The sequence below is a fragment of the Gossypium hirsutum genome, chromosome D12 (assembly GCF_007990345.1).
Source record: "Gossypium hirsutum isolate 1008001.06 chromosome D12, Gossypium_hirsutum_v2.1, whole genome shotgun sequence".
Lineage (NCBI taxonomy): Eukaryota > Viridiplantae > Streptophyta > Magnoliopsida > Malvales > Malvaceae > Gossypium > Gossypium hirsutum.
This window is the reverse complement of record NC_053448.1, coordinates 2,044,721-2,063,721: the sequence shown is the minus strand read 5'-3', so window position 1 is coordinate 2,063,721 and position 19,001 is coordinate 2,044,721. Positions and strand designations below refer to the sequence as shown.

The 19,001-nt window shown below is 31.6% G+C and overlaps 2 protein-coding genes across 5 annotated transcripts; both read right to left on the bottom strand.

Moving 5' to 3' along the window:
- Positions 1-2,351: 2,351 nt before the first annotated feature.
- On the bottom strand, positions 2,352-6,298 carry LOC121224616 (serine/threonine-protein kinase PEPKR2). 4 transcript variants are annotated; one of them, XM_041108178.1, is made up of 4 exons: positions 6,199-6,298; positions 4,327-5,476; positions 3,473-3,769; positions 2,352-3,014 (listed from the first exon to the last, which is right to left on the bottom strand). In XM_041108178.1, exons 2-4 carry the CDS (start codon positions 5,069-5,071, stop codon positions 2,638-2,640), a joined length of 1,419 nt encoding a protein of 472 aa, XP_040964112.1. In that variant the 5' UTR covers positions 5,072-5,476; positions 6,199-6,298; the 3' UTR covers positions 2,352-2,637. The 4 variants fall into 4 exon arrangements, with proteins under 4 accessions (XP_040964112.1, XP_040964113.1, XP_040964114.1 ...); XM_041108179.1 differs by having other exon boundaries at positions 6,007-6,289; XM_041108180.1 differs by having other exon boundaries at positions 4,327-5,463; positions 6,199-6,289.
- Positions 6,299-9,773: 3,475 nt separating this feature from the next.
- Positions 9,774-11,672, bottom strand: LOC107929007 (RING-H2 finger protein ATL54). The gene is made up of 2 exons (XM_016860331.2): positions 10,198-11,672; positions 9,774-10,085 (listed from the first exon to the last, which is right to left on the bottom strand). The coding sequence occupies exon 1, from the start codon at positions 11,400-11,402 to the stop codon at positions 10,230-10,232; it is 1,173 nt and encodes a 390-aa protein (XP_016715820.2). The 5' UTR covers positions 11,403-11,672; the 3' UTR covers positions 9,774-10,085; positions 10,198-10,229.
- Between the last annotated feature and the right edge of the window lie 7,329 nt (positions 11,673-19,001).

Genomic DNA, 19,001 nt, shown 5'->3' with positions numbered 1-19,001 from the left:
TTTTTCTTCTATTTAAAATCCCCCCAATCTTTATTTTTTTCACCATTTCGCCCCTTATATTTATGTTTTTTTAGTTATGCCCCTTATCAAACGATTAATTCACATTGCGGAAATAATTTAAATGGAAATTATTTTATTTTGCAACATTTTAAATAACTATTAATTTACATAATTCAGAAATTATATTTTACAAAATATAATTTTACATTGGCAACATTACAAAATAATTTCAAATAACTTACTTTAGTACGTGATTTGCATTTTTCTACATTTAAAAAAAATTGTTGAAAATTGAAACATAAAAATTACAACAGAACATAAACGACCATTTTTAGCGACAACACTAGCAAGTTTCTCAATACTAATAAAACATAATTAAACAGTGATTTCAATTTTGTTCAAGACTGACATCATTGTGTCTTACAAATTGAAAAAGACCATGTTTAACTGTAACATGAGCAAGTCAATCGAGCAAGTTTCTCGGTACTAATATTTTGCAGCTCAGACGCTGTTGATATTGATAATATCACCCATCTATTCAATTGGGATTCCAATGGACCTTCAAACATCCTGTTGGCCTACAGAATCCCAAAAAATCCACACGTTGGCTGCATAACCAATTTGAAACTGTTATTGTCCTACCACAACCAATGAAAAGACTTACATAACCAATTTGAACCTGTTACCGCATAAATCACTGGCAACTGAGACCCTTATTTTTACTTGAAATCGTTACCACATATGAAATTAAGGAATCAAATCTACTCTCCTTAAAAGGACCATTAAATTTTCCAGTGTCAGAGCTCCACCGCATCATCGTTAAATAAAACATACCTTCAAATTATAAAATTTTCCAAACAAATAAAAACACAAAAATAAATAAAAAAATCAGTCCTGATCTCCCTCCCCTTCGTCCTTTAACATAATAAAATTCTAAAAAAAAACTCTTCTCCTTACATTGATCTTTCATTTGGTTATAGTATATATAGCCATTTGATAACGCCAATAATATTGGCACCACAAAAAAAATTAACAAAAAAAAATACTGTGATGACGCCAGTGTCAGTGGCACCACCAAAAATTTCATAGTAGTGATGCCAAAGACATTGGCACCACCAAATAAAAAATAATTTTAAAAAATAAAAAAACACTTAAAAAAGGGACTAAGGATTGGTGACATCAATCTATTTTGCACCATCAAAATTCTGACATTGGTGATGTCAATCTATTTGGCACCACCAAAATTCTGACATTGGTAACGCCAAATAGATTGGCACCACCCTAAACAAATTTTTCACTCCCACGAAATACAAGTAATTAAGGTATTGGAGGGAGTATTTATACTAGTGGTGCCAAATACGTTGACACCACCCAAAATTTTTTTTTAAGCAATCAGGTCAATCATTGTTTAACGTGGCAAGGTAGTGACACCAATGAGATTGACACCACCCATGTTTACTATTCATTTCAGATCATTTATGTATTTAATAAAAAAAGTGGATCATTTTTATAAATAATCAAAAAAATAGTCCCACTTAAACATACATATATTTATTCGTATTGGGATTCTTTTTAAAATATTCATATTTGATATTTATTTTTTAACATATAATTCAACACTTATCTTTCTATTATATCTATAAATATATGTATGAAAGATGATTCCGGATTCACATTAACTTTCAAATCAAGGAGTGGGAGTTGCATGAAGCATGCAATGCTTATAGTAATGGAAAATTACTCGCTTTGATGTAACTTTGCAACTAGCATTGGCACCCCTTTTTTTCTCTGTATATTAGACTTTGAGCGATTTGATTTGATTCGAGCTTAGCTTTAATTAATGCCTACCTCTTTACAAACTTCAAAATATATTGACCCAGAATGATGCCAAAATCTGAATCTTGAAATATTCCCTGTTTTCTTTCCAGATTATAATCATTGGATCATATATGTATTATGTATTTGATACGATGTATTTACTCAGTATAATTAGGATGATCCTAAAATAAAATCATGACTATTAAAATACACATCCATAGACAATCCCTTCCCTAACTCAATTTAACGTTAATTAAATTATTTAAAAACTTAATTAAGTTGTAAGAGGAAATGAATCATCTCTGCTAATTTTGACTGTTTATCTTTTAAATAATTTAACAAAGTGAAATGAGTTAGAGAAGAGATTATCTATGGATGTGTATATCTTCTCTCTTTAAAAATGAATGACACGGCTTAATTTGAATTATAAGTTATTCCTTAACGATATAAAAACATTTGTATGTATATAAAGTATTCTTGAAGGATAGCATCCGTGTTTATCAACTAACCTGCATGCCCAAAACAAAGTGATGTCCATAAAATGCAGTTTCTATTTACATATCAAATCTGCAGATCCAACACTTCCCAGTAAGTTAAGTAATAATACATACAACCCAGATTACATACAAGTCAATCGCATAAAGTCTCAAAACAAATACGCTTCTCTTAAAAAACAGTAGCAGGAACTCGGGTCATGGATCATAACAATTAGAAGAGTCAGCTTATTTATAACTATCATATAGTATTTGCCATCCAGTTGAAAGCTTCAGTCATGGTGAGCTATCCTCCACGGTTATAACCACTTTTAATGCAGTGGACTCAAAATGCTGTACAGAGGTTGTTGTTGTTGTTGTTGACCTTAATGTTAGAAGAACACTCTTGTTGAATAGGACCACTAGGGCCGCATAGCCTGGTTCTTTTTGGTTCAGATATTGCCACGCGAGAAATCGCAACAGTGAGAGCATCAACCAATGCGCTGTCTTGCACTTCTGACCTTGTAGATGAACTATTAGATGATAAAAACAGGAAAGAATCATCATTGAGAAAGCCATTGGGTATCATCTTGCTTCTCTCCGACACAACCCCAGGTGAGACGGTCAGTTGTGGGGAAGCCGGTTTTTCATGGTTTCCCATTTTTGTCTCAAGAGAAGCCATTCCCAATGTTGCTTCAGTATGGAACAATATCCATGGATGCCCTGGAACATTTTAGTCATAAATGCATCAAGAGGCACAATCAAGAACTTGGGTACTCCGGCATTTAATACTCTTCATAAAACTACAGATGAACCATATAAGTATATGAAGTCTACTCCATTTCCCATACGGATATATGCACAAACTACAGTCATATCTAGTGCCGGAACTAAAACTACTTGGCCCATAAGAGGTCAAGAAACTGACTTAAGATTGCAATAACCCGTGGATGCTTCAGTAACATTCACCATTCATGGAATCAGGATTCACGAGTGTAAAACATGAAAATGGCATGCTACTAGTTTCCCATAAAAAAGCCACTAATGAAATATTTATTGAATGATTTACAATGTTTGGCAGATCAATGAAACCGTTCTTTACAGGTGTTGCCTTAACTAGATATCTTATACTGTGATATACAGCCTTATATAATCTAGGGGGGAGAACACAGTATGCTTACCTAATACTTCATCAGCAGTTAACCTCACTGAAACATCTCTTGTCAGCATACGTGCAACCAGATCTCGTGCAGGTTGAGATATGGACCTCCACGCACCATTCTCAAAATCAAGGTCAGCATTCTTAATAGCCTCGAATACTGAATCCAAAGTGTCACCATGGAATGGAAGCACACTAACCAAGAGGGCATGAAGGAGGACACCAGCACTCCAGATGTCAACTTTTTCCGAATAATGGCCTGTTAGAACTTCTGGGGCAACATAAGCAGGACTGCCTACCACACCTGTCAAGCTCTGACCTAGAAGAATGAAAGCAATTTGTTCATTTTGTCTAAACTTCCCATAAGTGACTGATGTAAAAGAAACAGTATAAAACTAAAAATGGAAAGGCAACATCGAGGAGAACACAAAAATAATGAACCATTATAGACATAGATGGAACAACGCATTTTATTTCAAAAAAAATTCCATTACATGTTGTCATTTCACTAAAAAGAGGGTCATGCTACACAGCTAACAGCATCAACTTATATACTTCATTTCCAAAAGAGAACTTTGGACATCTTGCTTGTCAACATACCCTCACAGCCCTATAAGAATCAATGTAGAAACAATGCAGTTAATATATGAGTTTATCCAAAAAAAAAATTTTGCGCCAGTCATGGTTTAACACACTAATCTACTGATGTACTCGAAGCAGTTCAACCAAAGGAGAAGATGTTAGCAGATGCTGTAACTAGTGGGAAAATAAATATCAAGAACCCACTACAAATTTACAAGCTTAAATGATCAAGACTTCAGAACATATCCATGAATATTGTAAGACCAAAATAAATTTGGTAAAGAAAAAAATTACCATTTGACATCCTCACAGCTAATCCAAAATCTGCGAGCTTCATCTGTCCAGTAGCTGTGAGAAGGATATTCTCAGGCTTTATATCCCGATGAACGACACGCATATCATGGCAATATTTGATAACTAGAACCAGTTCCTTGAGTATATTAGCGGCATGGTACTCTGAATAACGCCTCTCTTTAGCCATCTGATCGAGGAGCCGTCCCCCGGAGCAAAGCTCCATCACAAGAAAGAAAGATTTCAGATCCTCATACACTGCCTTCAATGTCACAATACCAGGATGACCAGAGAGGTGTTGCATTATCTCCACTTCCTGATGCACAAGATCTTCACCTTTGCGTAACGTTTTGCATGCAAACTCTTCGCCATTCACCTTACTTCGACACAATACAACCGATCCAAATTTTCCACTCCCAATTGTTGCACCCAAATCATAATCTTGCTCAATCTTCTTTTTCCGACCAAATTGAGTTGCTGCCTCAATACACCCAATTTTCCTCTTAAGGCCCCTATTGGGTGGTTCCAAAGATGCACTCCCACAAGGTGGGGCAATGGCAATCCCTTTGACTACTCTCGTAACAAAGGCAACAGCTACTTTAAGCACTTCATCTTCCTTACACTTCCTTTTCTGCCTCGAGTAATCTTCCAGTGACAAGTGAGGCCAAACAACCGTTATAGGAGAAAAGGACCTACGACATGATGGCAACATTTCCGAGCCCTTCCTCTTCTTCCCAAGGGTTTCCATTGAACATTTCAAGGAAGACTACTTGCCAACATTTCTAAAGGTTAACTGCTAGGCACTAGCAACCCAGCAAGGTAATGGATTCACTGAGTTAATAACAAAACTCCAAAATTTCTCAAACATAAACTCAACAACTAAGTTCCTTAAAAGCAAAAATTATGTATAAACTACACTACCATAAATTTAAATATTTGAGCACTTCCTGCATTTCCGGAAAAAGGTATTCAGATGACACCATTATTCTATTCATTTATATATCAATTAAACTTTAAACACAAACGTGAAGAAGCCACTCAGAGAAGGTTAAAACTTAGACACTGGAAGCCGCTTGTTCTTCTTCTTTCGAGCCATATCAACAGACATATAAAACATTCTCAGTATCGATCTGCTTTTTTCTGCAAATACAACCTGATAAGATAAGAAATCAAAGAACTAATGAACCCCAAAATGAGTAAAGGAAAAGCAAAGGCATGCAACTCTCAAAAGAAAGAGAGGATAAAATAAACAAGCTTCGTCATCTTTTTCTTTTTTCTTTTTGGTTCTGAATAATAATCAGAGGAACAAGAACCAGTAGTTTTTTTTTTTGGACTAGTTAAGAAGAAATAAGAACATATCCCTGAATTCGTTTTAAAAATATTATTTTAAAAAATAAACCCAGAATCTGTATAAAGTTTCTTCCCATTTGCGTAGTCATAAACCAGAGATCAGAGAGAATCAAAACAAGAACAAAATAAAAATAAAAAAGTTTAAGTGATAAAATCAGATCAATCACAAGGGTTTTAGTTAGAAGAACATTAAACCCCATTACTCACCGAAGAGGGAAAGAGGGTTTTCTGAGGAATAAAAACAGATTTCTATGAAATCCAAGTGCTTGTCTAAATAGGGTTGTTTCTTAGTTCTGATAATTATATACAACCAAAAAAAGAAAAGAAGGTTACCTTGATGGAGAGGGAAAATAGATGAAAGGGAATATGGGGATCATGAAGCATTAAAAGAAGAGGGGTTTGATGGAAAGGGAAAGTTTCTTCATGCTTTGATTGAAAACTAATATACGATACTAAATTATTTTCTTTCGTTCTTAGTGTCAGAGAAAAGAAAAGAAAAGAAAAGAAGATGAAAAGAAGCGTGACCGAGAGAGAGTGCGTTGCTTCCACGGTGTCTGCTGCTCTTATGTCCTTCCCCGCCTTTTTATTAACTGCCAATCCAACTGGCTTCTCCCCATTTACGTACCATTTGTTTTTTTTCTAATACCCTTATGTTACCTAAATGCTCAACTTGGTAATTAATTTTTTCCCAATTTTAATATTTAATTTAACACTTACATTAAATAGCATTACGTGGCCTAATAAATATTCGACCTATGTGCTTTAGTAAAAAAATTTAAAAGTACTTAATTGAAATAAAAAAAAGTTAAAATATCAAATTAAACAATAAAACCAAAATCAAGTATTTCAATGGGACAAAAGAAAACTTAAGTATCAATTTAAAAAAATTTAGATACTAAAGTGAACATTAAAGTTAAACTCAAGTGCTAAATTGCAATAAAATAACTCAGATATCAAATTGAATATTATTTTTATGGTGTCATGTTATTAATTTGAATCTCATACGGTATCGACAAATAATAATATGATATTTTATTATTAGATCAAATAAAAATATTTGTAGAATATTTATAATAAAATATTAATAATTTTAATTAAATATTAGTTAATTAGAATTTTATAAATAAATATTAATAAATCTCAGCTTTAGGGTTTAAATCTTAGGTTTAGAATTTAGTATTTAAAGTTTAAGGTTTTAGTATTTATTATTTAATTATGTTTAAAAAATTATTTGTATTTATTTATAAATCTTCTTTTGTTTTCACTTATGGTATATAAAATTCATTGCACCAACAATGCAGCAAAATTCTCTTATAAAATATTATATGATTTAAATATTAATGGAGTTATGAATCTAAAAGCTTTCTTTTAAGCATCTATTTAATAAATTATTTTTAATAATATTTTAATTCTATTTACTTTAATTTTATATTAATTAAATAAAATTTAATCAATAATTATAGTAGAGTTATCTTTGGTTTTCAATTTTTTTATTTTTGCTTTTTAATTTCATCAAATAATAGAATTAATGTGTATGGTTTAATATTTAGAGTTTGTTTAGTAAACTGGAAATAAAAATAGAAAGAGGAAAATTTTATAAGGTAAAAATAAATATGTTATTAAAGTTAAAGAAGAAAAGGGTAAATGATGACTATTTATGTGGTAAAGTATCGAGTGCCATTAAAGAAGAGGAATGATGTATAGGGTAGAATTTGAAAGAAAAAAAAAAGGGAGAAGAAGAACCCTCCTAATGCTACGGACATGTATTCACCTTAGTTCTTGACACCTTACTCAATCACCAGTCAGGGCTTCACTAGTAGACAAGATCTCGTCAACGATGAACCTCATAGGCAAGTATACGCATAACACATGAAATTTTCTTAATTTGTCACCAATTACAAGTGTTGAATTATTTTTTTACATGGATTACACGTAGAGCCCTACTAAGTCCATGCCAATCATATTAATAAGGTCACCCTCGCCTATAAATATCCATCTTTAACATTAAGTGGGATTTTTTTTCTTTCCCTTGAACTCTCCCCTTTATATCTTTTGCATCCTTTCTTTTCTTGGTAAGTTTCGTCGCTTTTTTATTATATAAAGTGTCATCTTTTGCGTATTCCCTTCTTTGATCTCAATATATAATCTTGCGATGAAAAATTTATATAAAATATTATTTTCACTTCATTCATTAATTGGTAATATTGAAAAAGGAGATAAAAAATGAAAATATTAAAAATGCACACTTTTGAATAATTAGCTTACATCTCTTTTATTTTCTCTGTTATTATTATTTTAATTTTAAATTATTTGTTTTTATGATTTGGGATGAAAAATGAACAATTTGTCTATTTGTTTTCTCTCACTTTTCTTTCTTATTTTCTGCCCTTCTTTTTTATCTTTTTTCACTGGATCAAGCACACTTTACAGTTTAGGGTTTACGTTTTTTTATTTATCCTACGTTTGATTGGGGTATTCTTTTTTACATGTTTTAGCACCTGAGTTAACAATTTACTAATTTCAATTGGTAATTTTTTACATGATTTGTATGTGGTAAAGAAAATTATTATTTTTTGTTTACCTTGAAGAGGTTTTTTCTTTCAAGAGTGTTACCCACCCTTCAAATCTCAAGTTTAAATTTGTAATAATTATTCTCTATTTTATGTCTAACTATTTTAGCACATATGTATTAAATGAGTTTTCTCTTCATGTTATTACACTTGTTATTAGTGTTTAACCTTAGAGGTGTTTATGCCCGGCCCTTTTGGATTAAACTTTAGCCTAGAATTTTTTATTCTTGAGTTGACTCGATTTAACCCATTTTACTGTTAAAAATATAAAAAATATTTTATATTTTATATAATTTAATTTAAATAAAAAAATTTTCATTTTCTTTAAATAGTGCATCAAACCATTTAGATCTACCTAGGCAAGTTGAAGTGAAGTAGGGCTTGGGAATTATTTTAAAAATTTAGAATGAAACCTAAGGCTTAGTTTGGATGGGCGGTGTGTTTACCTTCAGGTGAGGTTAAAAATAGCGGTGGCGGTAAAATTAGTTAATGTAGTGGTGAGATTAAAAACAACGGTGGGGTGTGTGTTTAGATTTAAACGCAGCTATAGCAGTGAGGTGAGAATAGAAAATGACTATTAAGGACATTAGATTAGAAATAATATATAATAAAAGTTTTTTAAATTATTTTACTTTTACGAAATTATCAAAAATATGTGAATTTATAAATTCATTTAATAAAATATTAAAATGTATCTTCCGGTATTTTATTATATAAAATGGGAATTTTTAACATTTTTAAATCAAAATAATTAAAATCTAAAAATTAAAATAAATAATCTAAAAGTTATTTTAAAATAATCTAAAAACTATATTAGTTTGATATAAAATAATGGGGAAAATGTTTATTATTTTAAATTAATAAAATTATTTTACAATTGAAAATACAAATTTATTGACGTAGAAGGTAAAATGAAGAAGAGACAAAAGAAAAAAAAAATTAAAATGGAGAAAAAATAAGAGTAAGGGTGTAAAAGGAAAAATGACCATCAATGGGATGTTGGAACATTTGACTAGAGCATAAAGTTCTAGTGCAGAAATCGGTGTTCAGAGTGTATTGAGTGACGCTCCAATCATTCTGCTCTTTACAACCCAAATGGATTGGTACGGTGAGATTAAACAAAAAAAATACTCCAAACACATTGAAATAAGATCAAACGGGCATTCAAAAGAAGCCTTACTCAACTTACCTGGTTAAATTTTCCCTTTGCGGTTAATTTAGAATGGTGAGATAAATCAATAGTATAATTAATAGAAGCTGTGCAATTAAGCAAGTGAATGTAGAGCCCCAACTTCAAGTCTCACTCCTACAGATATCAACATATTTCCTGTATCCTTTTCTGTTGATTCATATGGATTGGTTGAGTAACAATATTCAACTTCAGGGATGACATTACAAAACAAAGTTTTCCCCTTACATCAATTGGATAAGAATGAGAAATTGTATACAACATCAACATATTTGCATGTTGCATTCTATAGCCATACAAACCCTTTCTTAGTGGATAAACATATTCTAGAATCCAACAAATTTCCACTAATATCCCTCAAGACCAGAGACTGATATCCATTCATAATCTTTAACTAAAATCAAAGCTGCAGGGCAGGCATGAATGTCAAAGCCCCCTTTTGCATGGAGACTGATAAGATGGATGCTTAAAGTTGAGACATTTGCTGTTGTACAACCACAAGAAGTTCGCCCCTTTGCATGTAAAAGGGGGCAGCAATCATCATACAACAAGATAAAATCATTTTGTCTCAAAACCTCTACTTACAACTGTAATGTTTTTTTCTATATAAAACTGATGCTTCAACATGGATCCTGTTTTCATGAGCCTCGTTTCTGTGTATTATTTAGACAAGTTTCACATCATCTATTTGTCAAAGTTTCTTCATATTACAGCAAATATTTAAAAAAAAAAAAACCCACAGCTTATCGGGTTCCCAAGTCTGACCTGAAAGTAGATTACAAAACAGCAGCGAAGGATCAAAAGCTTCTCAATGGAGGATTTGTATTGTGGGTCTTGTTGTTGATTATAGGCAACGAGAATTTCCCACTGTAAGAAAATGATCTTCTCATGAAACCTGGCTTATTTTGCAAGGATCTACCTATGGAAGATTGACACATAAATCTGAGCAAACTTTGATTCCCTGCAACTCTCCTTGGAACAATCCTGACGCTCGGTTCTTTCTCTTTTCCCCTTTCATTATCTGAATTGCCATTAGACGACCCCTCTGGATTACTACCATTAATAGGATCCTTGCTGATCTGAGAAGCTGCCATGGAATTCAATGAAACTGATCTTCTCATAGCTTGAATCCCATCCTCTGTTCCCGAACTATCACCGTTGTTTCTCTCACTTTCAACTGCCAATTCATCTCTCTCTTCCTCCTCCCTTATTTCACTTGTTCCACCATCATCAGGTCCTTCATTATTATCCTCTTCCACAATCACAACTTGGGTTTCTTCAGTTCTTCCCGGATTTTCATTATTTACCCCGGACGACGACGGTCCTCTATTACCGGGGTTGGAAACAATAGGTGCTCGGCACATAGGACAAGTGGTGTGCGACCTAAGCCAAGTGTCGATACAAGGAACGTGAAAAGCATGGTTGCACTTGGGTAACAGCCTGAGAGTCTCGTCTTCTTCGAACTCGGTCAAGCAAACAGCGCAGTCGGTTCCTTCCACAAGACCGTCGCCTCTCTTATACTTACAAACCGCGATTGAACGGATGATGGACGGTTGCAAACCAACGGTGTTGATATACCAGATGGGATGGTCAACTATAGGACCATGATTTTCATCTAGGAATTCATCTCGGGTTTCATCCGTTTCGACCTCCGATGATCTGCTCCGACCATTAGACCGTCGTCTATAACACCAGACATAGTAAGCAAAACAACAAAGAACCAGAAAAGCGGCGGCGAGGATAGTTGAAGTTATGATCAAAAACTTGTTGGGTTTATTTGAATGAGAACCGGAATCGGAAAAAGGGCTCGGAGGAGGGTATATATCAACATCAGGAGGTACATAAGGGGGACAAAGAGCAGGACATGTTTCAGAACATGATGTAAGACAGAACTGGTAACAAATGGAACAATCATTTGTTGAGGTTTCATTTATAGGATCAGACATCAACTTTCTATGTTGGAAACCCATTTTACAGGGACCAAGAATCAAACATCAAAACAAAAAGATTTCAGCAAACAAGAAGAAAGAAATCAAAAGGAGGAAGAAGCAGAAGTAGGAGAAAACTAGGGGAGGGGTTGGTGGGTTCAAACAACTACCGTATTTTATCATCAAAAGAAAAAGAAGGAGGAGGAAAGACACAAATTGAAAATAATGATGGAGAACGAAATATGAATGTTTTTTTATTTGTTTGATGTTTTCTCTCCGTGTGTGTTTCTGACCTTTTTGCGGTTGGGTTGTCAATGTTATGGCGGTTGAATTTGGACCATATGCGGCATGATTGAGCTTAGTACATACTGAGTCCAGTTACAACCCAAATTAGGACCATTTTATACTTTTGAAAAACAAAATGATTCATAGTTATTTATGTCCAATTTTAAAATTATTCATATTTATAATTTTAACTCTCTTTTTTTTTGCATATTATTTTATGTATTTTTTGGTAACTTTGAATAAAATCATTGTAAGTAAGGGTGTATTTGATAAAAATTAAAATAAAAGTTTTGAATAAAATAAATAAGTAATTATTTATTACTTAATATTAGAAAATATTAATTTATTTTTTATTTTAAAGAATTACATTAAAATTATGATATTTCACTTTTATTTAGAATTATCCAAATGAGAAAATTTATAATTATGATTTTTTATTTTATTTAAATTACATAAAATGGTACAATTTCAATTTTGATCTTTATACTACGCTTGAATTTACGATTTAATCTTTATACATTAATTTTTTACTTAATTCGGTATTTCAATGTTTATAATTTCATTTATTATTTATATTAAAAAAAGTCTTAAACAATCCTGTCAGCACATTTGTCCTTTTTCACCTTTTATTTATTTATTTATTTATGTTTTGCTCTATAAGATGGCAGTAAAATTTTAGTATTGATCTCTCTACTTTGCTAAAGTTTAGGATTTAATCTATATTTTAATTTGATATAATTTTATTATCTACTTTATCAATGGCATAAGTTGGTCTAGATAATTAATATCCTTAATTATTCCAGTTAAAATATTGTCGTGATTTTTTTCTTAAAAGCACATTTCTTACACATACAAAAAAAAAATCTATTTCGGTATAATAAGTACATCTTCCTAACACTTTGGTATAATAAGTCTGGAATGAATATTTCTAGGAGAAACTCCGGCCTCAACATTTTAATCGAAATAATCAATTATTTGGACTAACTAAAAGTAGAACCAAATTGTATCAAATTAAAGTATAGATATTAAATCTTAAATTTATACATAATAAACGGACCATATGATTATTTTAACTTAAGGCAATCATTTGTCATTTGATTTAATACAAAAAAAAATTAACTTTTATAAAAATATTTTTAATTAAAATAAAGATATATTAAACTTTTAACAAACATTTAATAGATATAAATAATTAAAAAATTGAAGCCTAGCGAAAGCGGACAAAATGTTCTAGTAGTATATTAATAATAGGTAATTATTTGGTGAAATTTTAATTCTAGAAGCGAAGTTGAGATTATGACATATACAGCTTGTGAAAATTTTTTACACTTTACAAGCGGGCTAAGAGTGTGATAAGTGTCTGAAAAGATATAATAGAAAAATTAAATATATAAATAAAGAGGACATTTCTCATATTTTCAACCATATTTGCGATACCCACTAATTAAATTTAATTACCAAAACATGTCACAATTGTATAATTACAAACAATTACACCTAAATTCAATTACTAAAATAATTTTTTAAACATTATATTTAAATTTTCCAGCTTATCTAAATTAAAATAGTATTCAACATAAAATTGATTTTACATATCCCCTTGTAAAAACTGATTTTACATTTTAATTTCTTATCACAATTTATTTAGATACAATTAACTATGAATGATTTATTTGTAAAATATTATTTTATGTATTTTTATATTAATAGGTAAAATTAAAGGTCGATGGAAACTTAACTCGGTTGATATTGTTGTTATTACAAATTATGGGGCGTCAATGTGAACATAGTTAAGTACATGATCTCCTTTGATTTAAGTATTTAGAGGTTAAGGGTAGTAATAAGAATTATATAAAATAAAATTAAGGAGTTTTTTAAAATTATTTTAACTTAAAACTCCACAAGAAATATGATTTTTATTTAACATATGTGCTCTAGTAAAAGAATAAAAAATAAAGAAACTACACTAAAGGTTCTAAAAATTTGAAATGGAGAAAATATGAATACTTAAAAGCATATTTTAACCTTTACTTTTAACGCTTGATACATGAGTTTGACATTTTTTTTTCTAATATGCTATTTGTGTTATTTTTTGGTTCAATGCGGTACTTGTAGTTGGGAAAAGTTATACATTTTAGTACTTAAAGGTAATAATATTTAATTCAGTTTTTAGAGTGGACTTGATGAAAATTCATAATATTAACACTTAACGGTCATCAAATCAACTTTAAAGCCCGAATTAAATCACATACATCATATTGTATTTGACAAAATTTATTATATTAACCAAATCATGAAAAAGTCAAACATAATAATATTAACAATTAACTTTCATCAAATCAATCTCAAAATCCAGATTAAACACTAAATATATATAACTTTGTCAAATATAAATACCAAATTAAATGAACAAATATTATATTAAAAAAATATTAAACTCGAATAACAAATGTTTTATTAAAAAATTAAATTAAAAAAAAAAGTCAACTTATTTTATGTCGGCATTAGCGTGACGCTGCCATGAAATTTCTTTTCTTTCTTCACATAAATATAACCAACAACTCTGATTATTAAAACTAAAGTAGCTTATGTAACACTGCATAAGAAAGGAACAAAGTTGGTCGACAAAACGAGTTCAACCACTATGGTACCAAAATAATAAAAACTCCTGATTTGTTAATAAATATTTTTAGGCAGAGAAAGAGATATTGGATTCTTCTTTATATAATCAAGGTATCCTCTTTGCTTGCCCATCACATATTTTAAACACTTTGAAACACATTTAGCATAAGATCTAGTATTTTAAAGCTTTGAAAATATTTAACGATTTTTTTAATAACATTTTCACAAAATAACTTAGAAATAAATATAAAATTTATTTTAAATGTTTTAACTTTAAATTTATCTAGTGATTTTGTGTCTTATCTTAATGTGTTCATGAAATTATGAGGTAGTTTTGCTACAATTAGTCATCCAGTTAGATGGTACTCGATGTTCCTTGTTATAACTTAGATTCTAGCAATATTGCAACAGAATTTTACCCCCCATCGTTGGATGTCAATAGATGTGGCAAGCTTCGAGAATGAATCAACGTTCATGTTGTCTACCTGAGAAATGCTTTATTTCTTGAAAACCTAAAAACGGTTGTTGGACTGTATTTACCCTCGTGTCTAGGACAAATGAATTAATTACTATTTCTTAAGAATTAATTTTTTTCATAAAAAAAGTTTTAATGATTATTATTAGATAAAATAGGATCATGTTGAGTAATACATATATGATAAAATTATTGGACAAGTACTCGATAAGTTGCTTTTATTGGACAAGGTTCTGTGTACTGCCATCCACCCCTATTAGTCCTAATAGATCCTTGTGTTTTCTATTAAAATATTGTTATTTAGCCCTATTTGTTTGTTCTATGTATGAAACGATTGAGACATTTAATTGAGTATGTAGTTGAACTTTGGGAGCCGATTATGATGTCTCGCAGAGGTCTAAGTGTGTCTTACTTTTTTTCGCATACGACTGAGTCTTATTTAGCAGAGCGAATGATAAAGGGGCTAGTTGCCTTAAAAAATACTTGATACTTTCTGCCATTTCTCTAGTCTTTGAGTTAATAAGCAGAAGACTCAAGGGTTTTTCCCGAATAATGTGGCTGAGTAAGATCATATAAAAATTGGTGCTACGCTTGGGTTTACTAGAGTTAATGGTTTGGGTAGATATTTAGGGATGCCTTTTGTAACACCCTTAACCCTTATCCGTCGTCGAAATAAGGTTACGGAGCATTACCAGACTTTACGGATTAAATATGAACATTTTACAATATTTAATATACATATCAAGAACCAATCATAAAACACTCATATTGTCCCTTATATGGGCTCTCGAGGCCCAAAACACGCATTAGAAATAAATCGGGACCAAATCAAAAACTCAAAGAATTTTTCCCAAAATTTCAATTTTTTCCCTAGGTGCAGGGGACACACATCCGTGTGGCCGGCCGTGTGAGCCAGACACACCCATCTCTTAGGCCTTATGGGCATTCGATGTGAGGCACACGGTTGTGCCCCAACCCGTGTCCATACCCGTGTAACTTTTTGACTTAGGTCATACGGCCAAGCCACACGCCAGTGTACTAGGCCGTGTGAAAGGTGCAGGGGTCACACAGCCAAGCCACACGCCCGTGTGCTAGGCCGTGTACAAAAACCTGGGCATTCTATTTCTCAATTTTAAGATGCAGGGGACATACGGCCAATCCACACGCCCATGTGCTAAGCCGTGTGTCACACACGGCAAAGGCACACGCCCGTGTCTCTGCCCATGTGGACGAAAATAGGCTATTTTATGGCCTATTCTCTCACCCTTTCTTGACTTCAACCTAAACACCTCAAATTTCATATTTATAGGTCATAACTAGATCTTCAAAATAGCCAATTTCTAACCTTAATATGGTCATATTATCACATGTATATTCTAACATTCCAAACTAGAACATAAATCAATTTACACATGTAATCACCTATATCAACATGTTTTACCAATTCATTTATTACTATGCCTAGGAACTATCCATTATTAATCACACCAACACTTATACTAAACTAGAGGTGCTCATGGGCCGGGCGGCCCGGCTCGGCCCGACGGCCCGCCCAAAATATGGGAGGGTTTGGGTAAAAATATAGGCCCGAAATATGGGCTTGGGCAAAAAAACGAGGCCCATTTAGAAAACGGGACGGGCCTCGGGCACCACTTTTTAGCCCGGGCCCGGCCCGATATAATAAATATATTTATTTTTTAAATTTTTTTAATTTTAAAATGTTTTTAAAATACTTTTTTTTATTATTTTTTAATTTTAAAATTTTTTTAATTTTAAAATTTTTTTAAATTTTTTTTAAATTTTTTTAAATTTAAAATATTTTTAAAATACTTTTTTTAATTTTTAAAATAATTTTTTGGTATTTATTAAAAAAATGGGCCGGGTCGGGCCAGGCCCAGGCTTATGATTTTTTTCCCGGGCCGGGCCTGGGAAAAATTTCAGGCCCATATCTCGGGCCGAGCCGAAATTTTTTTATGGGCCCAGCCCGGCCAATGTGCACCTCTATACTAAACATGATAAAACCATACATATATAAGTTGACTTGAAACATAAACAAAATGTAATTCTCGACATTTACACAACCATTTCAATCCCTATACATGGCATATAAACCATAGCATGTATAGCAAAATCTACCGGAGCAAATTGGATAGTGTGACCGATGTGTTGATCCAATCCCCTGATCTCACGTTAATCTACAAAGCCATTAAACAACAAGTAAGCTTAATGAAGTTTAGTAAGTTCATTGACTTTTAAACATAAATCTTACCGAACATATTATAACAATTAATTTAAGTAAATCATTCAATATACTATTCCTGCCAGTCACAACTTCAATCGATGAATTCAGTTATTTCAGATCGATATCAATAATAACTTTAAATCTTCAGACATTAATTCCATATGTCATTTACTGACCTTGTCAAATCGGAAAACGTCTTACGGATATGAGTACATCGTATACAAAAGCCCAAAGGCTGCACAGAAGCACATAAGTACTAAACAGAAACTCATAAGGGTTGAAAGGAAACTCATAATGGTTAAAGTGAAGCTCAAAAGAGCTAAATGGAAACTCATATGAGTTAACTGAAGCTCATGAGAGCTAAACGAAAAGTAAACACGAAAGTTCAAAACAAATGTTGAACCTCGATTTACTTGGGTAATTTTTCGTCAATTCCTCCTTTGCACAAAATGACTGTACTCAATTCCGCGTTCCATTCGTTTTGAACATTCAATTCAATTTCACAATTTTAACAATAATTTTATTTTCAAAAATTGATATCAATAAATACATAATATCATTCATTAATTTAACATATAACATTAAATTTTAACCATATGAACTTACCTGAGTTAAATTGTAAGTTTGTAGTAGTTCAGGGACTATTCTACTAATTTCCCTTTTTCTCGTTGGTCTACGGGCTCTTGATCTAAAATATAAAATTATTCATACATTAACATATTTTCATTTCCAATTCACTTCACAATTAATACCCTTTAATTTTTGAAATTACACAATTACCCTAACTTTTATAGTTTTTGTAATTTGGTCCCTCACCAATTATCCTATCAAATGAGCTAATTTTTCTCAATTGACAATTTATCTAATTATTATAAACTACCATACAGCCTTTTATCAACAAAATTTTAGTATCAAATCCGAATATTTAATATTCTCACAATTTGGTCCTAAAATTAATTTCTATTGAAATCACTTAATAAAATATCATATAACAAAATTAAAGCTCTAAATTCATATTAATTCATCACAAACATCCAGCACTAATCAATGGTAACTTTAAAAATTACCCATAAAATCAAAAACTAATGACATAGATAGTTGGACCTAATTGTAAAAGTCTTAAACACACAAAAATTTCAAGAAAAGAGCAAGAATTGAACTCACATGATGTAAAAATATGAAAAACCAGCTCTTGGAAACTCTCCTATGGTGCTTTTGGCTGAGAATTATGAAGAAATTGCTAGAAACTCTTTTAATTGTTGTTTTATTTGTTTAATTTACAAATTTTACAATTTTGCCCTTAGTTCAGATTGTTTCCTTATTTCTTCCATGCTTATGACGCCTCAGCCATTCCTTATGTGTCAATTTTCCCTTTTAGTCCTCCCTTATTTACCATTTGAGTCAATTAATCACTAATTCTTTAATTAGAAAGTTTTACAGCCTTTTCAATTTAGTTCTTTTTACTTAATTAACTATCAAAACGTTAAAATTTTCTAACGAAACTTTAATACTACCTTAATGACACTCCGTAAATATATTTACGGCTCAGTTTATAAAATCAAAGTCTCGATACCTCATTTTTGAAACCAATTAGCCTAATAATTCTTTATAACACATAAATTACTAATTCAAAAATTCTCCTAAAATCACATTTAACTCGTGAATAATAAAATTTATGAACTCACTTATCAAATTTGGTGGTCTCAAACCACTATTTCCGACGCCCTTGAGAATTGGGCTATTACAACTTTTTTCCATAGTGGGCTTGGAGTTAGTACTTTTCAATTTATCCTTGATAAAGTTTAGAGTCGACTAAACGGTTGGGAAGTTTGAAAACTTTCCCTAGCTAGAAGACTCACTCTGGTTAAATTTGTCTTGATGTCGATTTCTAACTATTTTATGGCAACGATCAAGATTCTTATTACAATTTGTAAAGAAATAGAAAATTTGGCTCGTGGATTTCTGTGGGGGTCATATAGTTTAGTACGGAAGCCATTTCTAATTAAATAGAAGGACT